The 12,953-nt window shown below is 38.4% G+C and overlaps 1 protein-coding gene across 2 annotated transcripts in view; it reads right to left on the minus strand.

Moving 5' to 3' along the window:
* Positions 1-2,784: 2,784 nt before the first annotated feature.
* LOC149848829 (uncharacterized) overlaps positions 2,785-12,953 on the minus strand; it is a 30,348-nt gene continuing 20,179 nt past the window's right edge. Inside the window, exons 8-12 of one of the 2 annotated variants that reach the window (XM_089997661.1) lie at positions 12,893-12,941; positions 12,541-12,788; positions 12,301-12,390; positions 3,250-3,483; positions 2,785-3,103 (exon numbers count right to left, since the gene is read on the minus strand). In XM_089997661.1, coding sequence (XP_089853787.1) covers positions 3,040-3,103; positions 3,250-3,483; positions 12,301-12,390; positions 12,541-12,788; positions 12,893-12,941 — 685 coding nt within the window. In that variant the 3' untranslated portion in view covers positions 2,785-3,039. Of the gene's footprint in view, positions 3,484-12,300; positions 12,391-12,540; positions 12,789-12,892; positions 12,942-12,953 lie in introns of both variants that reach the window. The other variant, XM_089997654.1, reaches the window with a different exon arrangement.

Consider the following 12,953-nt stretch of genomic DNA (forward strand, 5'->3'; position numbering starts at 1 on the left):
GCTTGATGATATATACAATATATATGATACATATAATTTATATGATTTATAAAATACATATAATATGTATATTATATATATAATATATTATGTAAAACGAGCCTATATAAGCAGAGCCAAGCTTGCCATGTTCGTGCTCGGCTTATTTACCTAAATGAGCTGGCTCGTAGCTTGGCTCGCCGAGATCAATTTCCAACCCGACACATGCCGGGCCAAACAGCGAGCTGCTGGTCTCGTTTTCCAGCCCTAACCCAGCTGTCTTATTGAACCCAATTATTGGGAGTTTAGTAAGCTAGGGCTGTCGCACCGAGCATCCCCTAGGCTGAGTTCTTCATTACCAAAAGAAATAGTGTCCAAAGAATGCATCCCAGCTTCAGCCTTGTGGTAAGGGATGCAAACCATGCATGGGTTTCCAATTCGTGTGTCCCTTCAGCTTCACGGGTCACCCTTGCCAGATGCGTATAGCTCCTGTGGGCTGGAAGCAAGCTAAATTTGTCGGCTCAATTAACAACTTTTTTTAAATAAAGAAAACATGCCTAAGTTTAGGGATGTCAACGGGTTGGATGTAACCCAACATTAGACCCGAATCTGCATAGTATTAATTGGTTTCAGTAGCCAATTCGGATCCAATCAATAATTGGATTCGGGTTTGGTATTGAGTTTTGCATTCAAACGTGAATTCGACTAAAACCCACTCCAATCAAGTATACATATTGGGTTTTAGGCTAGCGGATCCGGATCTGGTTTTATCTGATTTCATGCAACTCTGAATCTGATTAGATCAGACCTGATTGGGTCAGACTTAGCAATGCCTAAATCTGACCCAATTCCGACCCCTTTACATCCCTAGCTAAGTTCCACCCAGTGCCTCCATTCATCTGGTTGACAAAGAGCTTGAGTGTCTAACAGCAGCAAGGCCTCAAGCTAATGGTGCAAATGGATCAGATTCCACTGGAGCTCCAATCATGGCAATTTTCTGAGATACAGTGATTAAGATAAGATTTGATTGTCATTGAAACGGAATTGGTGTAACACGCTGTCACTTTTCAGATTTAGATATGGATTAATATTCCTTGTAAAATCTATACCTAAATCAAACCATTTATAATTTTTTAGATGTAAAATGCCTGTCTCCAAGCTTTTTATACTAGATTCAATATCATCATATAACATTAGGAACTAGATTCGATTTTTATCTTGTCAAATCTCATTTAATCCAAATTCGCATTGAGGCCTATGTCTTGGGGATGCACATTCTGGCCTTGGTTCAGATCTAAGCATTACTGTCTCTAATCCCGTTCAGGTTTGGATTTGGAGTCAATTGGAAACAGCTATACTGCATCAGATTGGAGTAGCTAATCTCCTTTACCAAATCCACATAATTAGATTCAAACTCAGACATATTCAATCCAAACCTGATCCATCAACATCCGCAGTATTGCTTAAAATCCGAGTTGGATTCAGATCAGTCATGATCTTGCCTATATTCAGATCAATCACCATGAATAGAGCCTAAAACTCAAGCCCCAACGCTGCGTGGGTGGGCTTGGGCCAATAAATTAGGCCCAAACTCCCGAACCAAGGCAGCCCGTGTGTGTATATATATATATATATATATAAAAAGTAGCATATATTATATATATAACATTGAATATAATATATAATATACATTATATAATATATATATAATATACATTATATAATATATAGTATAACATAGAACCCATCCTGATGCGCTATCCCATTACGAGGCCAACCTTTTTCCCCCATCAGCTCAGGAAAGGGTCTCACGTTTCTCAATTTCCTCATACGGGCATCTGGAAAATGCCTAACAAAAACCTATTCTTACATCGCCCATTAACTTAGGTTCAATATCAGTTAAATGATAATAATTAGGGGTGGCAATCGGGTCGGGTTGGCGGGTCAGCTTACCTCAACACGAACCCAACCTGTTTATTAAACGGGTTGCTTGTGGCAAACACGAACCCGACCCATTTATTAAACGGGTAACCCGACACGACACGGTTAACCCGTTTAATAAATGGGTCGGGTTCGAGTAAACGGGTTGACAGGTGGGTCGGGTTCAGGTAAACGGGTTGACCCGCCCGCTTAACCCGTTTATTAAACGGGTCAGTCGGGTTGGTGGGTTGGCATACCCTTAACACGAACCCGACCCGTTTAATAAACGGGTTAGGCGGGTCGACCCATTTACTACACAAACCCGGCTAAGAAGCGGGTTGGCAGGTCGGGTTGGCGGGTCATGTCAGATTTTGCCACCCCTAATAATTATACCCTCAAATGATCTCTTTTCCATGAGGGTAAACATGTATTTTTTCATTCAAATCCAAAGGGCAATATTATAACTCTCAAAAGAATCACACGTTTTCCAGTATGTTGGAGGCTCTGTGACAAATATTACGAGAAATTGCCTGAAAGTTTAAAACAGCAATTTCTCACAAGATTTTTAGACCGTGACAAATATCACGATATTTACATTTTTAGCTGATATTTATCATGAAAACTCCCGAGAATTTTATTTTTAATGTATTTTATTTATATTTTCTTATACAAATATTTTTTATTGCCGAGATTTTGCAAAAAAAATGCATTTATGAAAATTTCAAAATCTCCCAAGTTTTTGGCTGCCCATATTTTGCCGTTTTAAACTTTTGTCACTATGTTGGAGGTTATCTTGAGGTCTCTATTTGGCAGTTTTCAGGAAACTTATGGCCCATGTCGGCACATTAAATAAAATAAGGCCAGTTTTTATAATTAAGGGCGATATTTAAGCATTTAGTACATGTCTAAAACTAATTTGAGATGTGCATCTATGCGCATCCAATTGTAAACATAAACAATGCATGATTATGTGCACAGCACTGAATTTATGACCTGTGTGTTAACATAGTATACTAGAAGCTTCAAATCCTCAAGTCTATATTGAACCTAACACCAAGCCCCGCTCTGCTTGGTTAGACACTAAAACTCAAACTGGTCTAAGACTTTCAATACATATTTAAAATAAAAAAACAAAAACTACTACAGGCCTGAAGCACTTGAAAGGATTACTCGAGCTTGGTAGTAACTCATTATTTTCATTTTCCTGTGATTCTATACCCACAATGAGGAGAGAGAGAGACAGAGAGAGAGGAGAAGAAAGAGGAAAAAATCAATTAATTTAATGATTAAAGTGAGTGACATTGCACCCCCTCTGGAAGATTTCGAGGCATGGCGACAGCAATCACGTACCTCTGTGGGAATAACCTTCTGGGCACAACACCAACAGCATCAGAGGATGATGAAGAATAAGAAACAGAGAAAGCAACAGGTACAGGGGCAGAAGTGGAACCCTCTACCGCCACTGCTGCTGCTCCCTCTGCTGGGCCCCTACCGTGGAACCTTGCAAAACGGTTGATGATGGAGAACCTTTCTAAATCCTGGCATTCCATTGTTATATCCAACACTGAAGGCCCCTTCCCGAACCTGAAATGTACCACCCTCCAACAATTAGAAAAGCATTTATTGCATTTGACTTGCTTTATTTGTCAACACACCTATGAAAATTCAAACGAGCAGGAATTTAATTGAGAGACAAAATAACATGAATTCCATATAGTACAGTGTCCTTTGTATACTTTATCGCGTTCAGCAAATGATTCGGCAGGATGTTGCATATGCATGCAACTCTGCAAATGCAATTGAATCCAAGTAGGTTCTCAAGAGCATTTGATTAAGTCACAATACAAACGACGATTAACATCAATAACTAAGTCACTAAAAATGTGTGCTGAAAACCAACAATTGCGAAAAATTGTTGGAATAGATGCAGCAGCAGCAGCAACAGTTTATCAATGGACACAAGGATGCAATGGCAGGTTTTTGTACCCAAGATCCTAATTTAAGATAATACAACTCTTAACATCCGTGTATAACATTTGTCCCCTTATTTGAATCAGCGTAAAATGTAACGTCATGACCATTTAAAATTTTCATTGGAAGTCGGAGGGCCCGTACTACCTGCGACACCTTTCGCTCCAAAGGACTGTAAAATGGAAGGTTAAACAACTCGGCAGAAGGAAATGGGCCTATCTATTTACATGATCCCTACAGATTTGACCCTACAAGGGGAAGGTGGACAATTGAATTACCTTCCAGAATGGAAGAGATGAGAAGGTGGACAAATGACAAGCTCGACTCCAGCTAAGTTCGAAGTGATTCAAAAGTCACAATTGATTGGAATTGATCCCACACAAAGGTTCCTATCCTTCCATAGATTTACTTGCTTTATCTTAATGCTCCGTCAGTGCCTTATCTTTTCAAGCTTTTTAGATCCAACCACAGTGGCATAGATGAAGAACAAGCCTACAGGCACAAAACTTCATAAAATATTCCTCTTCTTCAAAGACCATTAACCTCTGATGCAGCGCACCGAAACAGGAAGCAGAAAAATGATTTGCCATTGAAGTAGTCCATGAGATGAGCATCAGAGGTTGGCCTTCCCATTCCAGAGTCCCCAAGACATTCTGAAAACATAATGTCATCTCACCACACGGTTTGGCCTTCCCAAACCTGACGCTGGTATTATTGAAAACCTAGTAGTAACTACACCCCCTCTGCATTCATTTTCTAATTCTTCTCATTCTTCCGGGGGAGTTATTCTGGTTATTTCAGTGTAGGAGAAGAAGAAGAATAAAAAGCACAATAAAAAAGTTATCTACAATCCAGGTGGTTGGTCTTGCAGTGAGGAATCACCTGAACTCACATGATGAGAGATGGGTAATATGTGGCCTTGACAGGAAACTATACATTCAAAAGTTGGAACACATAAGGGGAAGCTGTATTGACTAAATCTGGCCTCATGGATGTGTTCAACATGGTAAAAAATAGTAGGAATTTACCCTTGCATCATAGTTTTTCGATGTAAAAATATGTTTTTTGAGGTTTAAAATTTTGGTATATTGTAGGCCGTTGATTTTTCAACCCATGTAAAATCTAACATTTGTGTCAGAAAAACATGACCCAAAGGCCAGTTTCTGTTAAACTCAATATGTACATCACATCAGGAGGGTCAGATGTGGAAAAAAACTGAAAAAAAATAAAATGTAACATTTTTTCACTAAAGGGCTCCTTACCCATGATAGCAAACATTACTATATATATATATATATATATATATAGAGAGAGAGAGAGAGTGAGAGAGAGAGAGAGCAATGGTAATGTACCCAACTCATCCCTGCCCGACCCCATACCTGATGAATTTTTTTTCAAAAATCCGACCTTACTGGTGTTCTACGTGCTTGTTTTCATAGGAATTGACTCTTGAATCATGCATTTTGGATGAAAAAACAGTTTTTGGAGTCTCAAAAGTCCTAAAAAATTGTAGACTGTTGATTTTGGAACCTTATAAAAACCTATCCACACATCGGAATTAAATGATCCTAGGCCCGATTCCTATGAAAACAAGCACGTAGAACACATCTGTAAGGTTAGAATTTCGAAAAACATCAAAAAATTTTAAAAAATTCCATCTGGTACGGGGTCGGGTATCTTCCCATTTTCCTATATATATATATATATATATATATATATATATATATATATATATATATATATATATATATATATATATATATATATATACAGAGAGAGAGAGAGAGATTAGGTGGTAGCTGCCTACCACTTTTCTGGCTTACCACCAGCCTACCAGGCTTTTGAAGATGTTTTGCATGTTTTCCTTAAATCTGTCCATACATGTCTTCTACATGCTTGATTTTATATGAATAAACTATTAGATCATCCAATTCTAACACGCAGGTAGGTTTTTATAAGATTTAAAAATCAACTGTATAAGATATTCATAAATATTCAAGGCCTAAAAAATCATATTTTTTATTGAAAAAACATGATCCAAATGTTGTTTACTAGCAAATCAACCATGTTGAACACATCCGCAGGGTCAGATTTGCGAAAAATAACCCAAAAGTGGTAGGAAGCTACCACTTCTATATATATAGGGAAGGGGGATTGTCCAACCAAAGGAAGGTCCAAAATCTACAACTGTTGATAATAGATGGTGTTCCTTCTCTAACGATCAAGATTTTCATCTATCAGACTTTACATATTGGAATGTTGTCATTCATTTAGTGAGCCACATGTTTTGGATTACGAATTTTTGATATTTAAATGTGTTTTTGAAAGCGCTAAAAATCAACAGCCAACAATACTTTGTATTGTAAATTTTTTAATGCATTGTGAGCCATTGATTTTTCACCTTTCGAAAAACATATCTATATGTTGTAAAGTCTTCATGTAAAGCATATTTCTTACTAAATAAATTATAAAAAAGAAATATATGATGTCTGATCGATGAGATGCTCAAGCATTGGAGAAGGGGAGCCATCCGATCATCGTTGGTTGTAGATTTTCGACCTTCCTTTGGTTGGACTGTCCCCCTTCCCTATATATATATATATATATATATATATATATGGAGAGAGAGAGAGAAGATATTCGATTTGCCACTGCCAATACAGTGTACAATCTAGTAAAGAACACGTTCTTCACTTTTTTCTTTTTGCTACCTATCCTTGCAGGTGTGAGCTACATGGTTTAGTGGAAAACATGTTTTGGATCATGCAGTTGTGCCAAGTAAGCTGGTTTCCTAAGTGGCAGTAAAATTTCATGCGTAGGAAAAACATGGTTTTACATCGAAATGACACAATCCAAGACGCAATCCCTACCACAAAAACCATGTTGAATGCATCTATGATTTTGAACTAGACAGATAGATTGTGTTGTGCGTGTTTGTGTGGTAGTCCTGACCCACAATATTATGCAGTGGTATACTCCTGTTTGAATGGATTTATCCACCAAATGTTAAATTAAAACATACAAATGTATTTCATATGGTTTATTTAGTATCTTAGGAGGTTTTATCATGTCATCATGTCTAATATAGCATAAGATTCAATTTTTTAGTTAATGAAAAATCGATGGTTCACATTTATGAATATAAGGATGATTTAGAAATACTCTAAGACATCATATTTGGACCAATTTTACCACACAAAAATAGTAAATAGAACTTGATAAACATGATCCAAAGGTTAGTTATTCAGTTTCAGAGCTTAAATTTCCAAATCAAAGTGTACCACCATAAGTTATGGCAGTTCAGTAGCATAGCCACCGATATCGCAGATATTTTAAAAATTGCCCGCTATATTGTCAGCAATTTAAGGTAACCCCATAATATAGCCAAAATGTCACGACATTATCATGATATTTGAAAAAAATATTATTTTTATATATTTTAAGCCAGTTTTTGTACTTTTTGTTTGTTTGTTTTGTTTTTTAAAGATTTCAAAATTATTTCCTTATATTTTAACAAGAAAAATGACACAAAACCTCTTGTTTTTTATCTTATTATTTTTTATATTTTTAAATTTTTAAAAATCCCAAAATTTTCCCAAAGAAAAACCCACTTATTGAAAACCTCTCCTAGAAAAACAGTTGGCAAGAAATTGCATTCAATGATATATATAGAGAGAGAAAGAGATGATGGTCCACCCACCTGTCATCACCTTAAGTTAAAAAACCATACATAGATGTGTTTTTTGAAAAAATCTGACAATACGCATGTGACCTCCATGGCCGAAAACCTATGAACCAACTCCAGGATTAACTTTTTTTGATGTATAAATAGGATTTTACAAGAACCTAAAATCAATGGTTTCAAAATTTTCTATGCTATAAAATCGTACCTTAGAAGGTCTTTGGCCATGTAGATCATATCCACACAGCCAGATTTACTGTAACACATCTGCATAAGATTTTTGAAAGTGAGGACAGGTGGGAGGACCTCTCTCTCTCTCTCTCTCTCTCTCTCTCTCTCTCTCTCTCTCTCTCTCTATATATATATATATATATATATATATATATATATATATATATATATATATATATATAGGGAAGGGGTACCGTCCAACCAAAGGAACGTCCAAAATCTACAACCAATGATTATAGACGGTGTTCCTTCTCTAACGATCGATTTTTTTCATCTATTGGACTTTACATATTGGATTTTTATCACCCATTTAGTGAGCGACATGTTTTGGATTATGAATTTTCGATGTTTAGATGCATTTTTTAAAGCACTAAAAAGCAAGGGCCCAAAATACTTTGTATTGTAAAGTTTTAAATGCATTGTGAGCCATCATTTTTTAAAGCGCTAAAAAACAACAGCCCGAAATGCTTTGTATTGTAAAGTTTTAAATGCATTGTGAGCCGTCGATTTTTCATGTTTCGAAAAACATGCCTATGTGTCGTAAAGTCTTCATGTAAAGCATATTTCTTACTAAATAAATTATAAAGAACAAATACATGAAGTCTTAGCGATGAGATGCTCAAGCATTGGAGAAGGGGAGTTGTCAGACCATCATTGGTTGTAGATTTTGTACCTTCCTTTGGTTGGACGGTCCCCCTTCCCTATATATATATATATATATATATATATATATATATATATATATATATATATATATATGACAGACACAAACGAGATAGGTTTTATCCAGCCATGCTAATTTGTAATATTAGTAAAAACTGAAACCATGAATTCCATGTAATGGTTGTTGAAGTCTGCTAGGGTTTTGAGAAAACCAGGAAGGAGGGAGAGAGAGAGAGAGGAAGAATTGTTAATCTCTCATTAGGTCTAATCTCACTTAAACAGAGAGATTAGACAGAAAATAAAGCATGTACAATAATACCCTTTGCTACAATAAGAAAATACGATAGACCCAACCTATTAAATAATTACTAAACTACCCTTAATGCTACGGTGACCGCTTCTCAACACTCCCCCTCAAGCTGGAGCATATATATCAATAATGTTCAGCTTGTCACAACACTTTGAAATTTTTGAACTAGCCAAGGGTTTTGTGAAGACATCTACAATTTGGTTTTCTGAAGATACGTGCTTGGTACAAATGTACCCAGTTTGTACCAAGTCACGTACATAGTGACAATCCACCTCAATATGCTTTGTCCTTTCATGAAACACTGGGTTATTAGCAATATAAGTAGCAGCTCTATTATCACATATCATCTTCATAGGTAATGAGACTTTCACTTGAAGATCAGTCAACACAGATTTAACCCACATCATCTCTGCAGCGGTCTGAGTCATAGCATGATACTCTGACTCAGCACTTGACCTGACAACAACAGTTTGTTTCTTACTTCTCCAAATAACCAGATTTCCTCCAACAAACACACAGAATCCAGTTATCGACTTTCTATAAACAACCGACCCTACATAATCTGCATCTGAGTAGGCAGTAACATCTAGAGAAGGATTTTGTTTAAACCATAGTCCTTTACTAGAGGATAACTTTAGATATTTGAGAATCATCATTGCAGCCTCCTAGTGAGCCTTTGTAGGTTTGTCCATAAACTGACTTATCTTGCTCACGGCTAAAGATATGTTGGGTCTGGTTACCAACTAAGAAGCGATAACGGTTATTGTCCACATACTCTTATTTTTCATCAAACAGATGAGCCTTAGGATCTATAGGAATCCTTGCAGGTTTGGTACTTAATATCCCTGTCTCCTTCAGCAGGTCCAAGACATATTTCTGTTGTGACAAAACCAATCCTTCTTTACTCCTTGCAACCTCTATGCCCAAGAAATATCTGAGTGGTCCCAGATCCTTAGTCACAGAGTGTTTCTGAATGTGGGACTTGGTCTCAAAGATGTCTTTTTCACTGCTTCATGTGACTATAATGTCATCAACATATACTATCATAACCACAATCCATGTACAAGTCTTTTTAATAAAAAGAGAGTGGTTTGAGGCAGATCGAACAAACCCAAATGCTGACATGACCTCAACCAGCTTGGAGAACCACGCACGGGGACTCTGTTTGAGACCATAGATTGCCTTGTTCAACCTGCATACCTTCTGACACTCCCCCTGAACTTCAAACCCCAGAGGTTGCTGCATGTAAATTGTCGCCTCCAAGTCTCCATACAGAAAGGTATTTTTCACATCAAGCTGACATAGAGACCAACCATGGTGCACTGCAACTGACAAAACAAGACGAATAGTCCCAAGACGAGCAACAGGAGAGAATGTTTCAAAGAAGTCCACTCTATAGGTCTGAGTGTAGCCTTTAGCAACCAGGTGGGCTTTAAACCTTTCAATGAATCCATCTGAGTTATACTTAATAGTATAGACCCATTTACAGCCAACAATATCAGCCTCATGTGGAGGATCGACTAAGTCCCATGTTTTCCAAGAAAGCAGTGCATCCATTTCATCCTACATGGCCTTCGCCCATTTAGGGTCCAGAAGGGCTTGATGATGATTGAGAGGGACTGATGCAGCAGATAATGCTAATACAAAATTCTTCATATTAACACCAAGTCTGGCCTCGGAAATAAACTGAGAAATAGGATGTAGTGTACACTGCCTTTTTCCTTTCCGAAGAGCAATAGGTAAATCACCATCAACAATCGGCTCGTTAGTAGGGTCAGGAACACTCACCTCTGGAGAAGCTGATGGCGAAGGCATAGAGTTGGATGGAGCTCAATCGGTGTACACCACAGGAGGATTTCTGTAACGAGACAAAGTCAGACTTGGAACAAGAGGCTCAAGGCAGACAGACTCTAATGGAAAGGGAGGAAAGGAATCACCTTGACTGGCATAAAATCTTGGTGAAGTACTAGAAAACTATGAAATAGACTCAAAAAAGGAAACATCCGCACTGACACACTCTCTCTGGGATATGGGATCATAACAACGAGATCCTTTTTGGTGCTTGGGATACCCAACAAAAATACATTTTATAGATTAGGGCGACAATTTATCTCAGTTGGGACCGAGTTTATGAACAAAGCACACGCAGCCAAATACCTTTGGAGCGATAGAGAAAAGAGGAGCTTCCGGCCTAAGAATTTGAATGGGAATACGATCCCCCACAGAAGTTGAAGGTAGGGGTGGCAATCGGGTCGGGTTGTCGGGTTGGCGGGTTGGCGTGTCAGCATACCTCAACCCGAACCCGACCCGTTTATTAAACGGGTCGGCTGTGGCAAACACGAACCCAACCCGTTTAATAAACGGGTAACCCGACACGACCCGCCAACCCATTTAATAAATGGGTTGGGTCGGGTAAACGGGTTTTCAGGTTCGCGGGTCAGGTTGACGGATCGGGTTGGCAGGTAGGCAGGTTGACGGGTTGACGGGTCGGGCAGACGGGTTGGCGGGTTGACGGGTCGGGCAGACGGGTTGCGGGTTGACCCACTCGCCTAACCCGTTTATTAAACGGGTCAGCCGGGTTGGCGGGTTGGCATACCCCCAACCCGAACCCGACCTGTTTAATAAACGGGTTACGCGGGTTGACCCGTTTATTAAACGGGTTGGCTTAAGCCCAACCCGAACCCGCCTAAGAGGCGGGTTGGCGGGTCGGGTTGGCGGGTCGTGTCAGAAATTGCTACCCCTAGTTGAAGGCATACGGTTTATTAGGTATCCCGCAGTTAGAACCGCATCTCCCCAATAAGACGCAGACATATTAGACTGGATCATGAGGCAACGAGCAATATTTAGAATTTGTCTATGTCTACACTCTGCTAGACCATTCTGTTGCGAGGTATGAGGACAAGTAGTATGAGGTTGGATTCCAAGATTTTTGTAAAATTGTAACAATTCAGAAGATTTGAATTCTAGAGCATTGTCAGTACAAACAACTTTGACACAAGAATTAAACTGATTTTTTATTTCAATAATCAAGGATTTGAGAATACTGGGGGCTTCAGCCCTATCTTTTAACAAGAATACCCAAGATAATCTGGAAAAATCATCTACAATGACCAAATAATAGCGACATTTAGAACTACTAGAAAGTCTACTTGGACCCGATCTACATGTGGGTCGATCAAATCAGATGCCCAGAGCTACGTCCTGCTTTGATACCATGTTGAAGTCGGCTAGGGTTTTGAGAAAACCAGAAGAGAGGGAGAGAGAGAGGAAGAATCGTTAATCTCTCATTAGGTCTAATCTCACTTAAATAGAGAGATTAGATAGAAAATAAATCATGTACAATAATACCCTTTGCTACAATAAGAAAATACGATAGACTCGACCTATTAAATAATTACTAAACTACCCTTAATGCTACGGTGACTGCTTCTCAACAATGGTCATTAAATACTATCAAATAGAAGAAGAGAAACCAAATAATATGTAAGAGCTTGCTAATAAGAGCAATAATGAACTAGGTTGGTATTCTTGTAGATGATAGTACCTCAAAAAGTTATTTTCTAAGTTGCTTGCTTTTTCAATAAAGCCTTCCACAAGTTTTGAGATAAACTGATCCCCTAGCCTTCTGAATGTCCTGGCAAAGGAAGAGAAAGAAACTTTAAAAACATCATGACAGCATCAAATCCCAAGAGTTATAGAACCATATGACCCGCATCCCTATCCTCTAGAAAGGATTATTTAGAAGCAATTAGGTAAATAGCATATTTGCAATGAAGGTTCTTACAGGTTGTCCTTATCAGCATGTGCTTGAGAATCAGCCACCAAGGAGGAGACAAGGCTGCATGCATCTCCTAATGACATTTTAGCAAGAATATAGGTTGCTGTCTCATACTCTGTACTTGCTTCTGCAGAGAGAACTGCTGCTGGTAAGGGACAAACTATTTGCTGCATTAGCTGGGTGGTGAAGATTAGCCTTCTTCTAGGTCCAGGAATTAGTGGGCCATCATCAATCAACTCGGTTTCATCATCAATCTGGAGAAAGAATGAAAGCAAAAGCAAGCAGCAATCAACATCACCTTGAAACTTCATGAGCACAGAAAATGTGGTACTCCGTAACAAATTACCCAAGGACTAACCTTTTCTACTCTTCGGTTTGTGGCACGTGCCCACCGAAGCTCCCCCACACTGAAATAAATC

This window comes from Nuphar pumila, chromosome 1 (assembly GCF_984573655.1).
Source record: "Nuphar pumila chromosome 1, dmNupPumi1.hap1.1, whole genome shotgun sequence".
NCBI classification, from domain to species: Eukaryota; Viridiplantae; Streptophyta; class Magnoliopsida; order Nymphaeales; family Nymphaeaceae; genus Nuphar; species Nuphar pumila.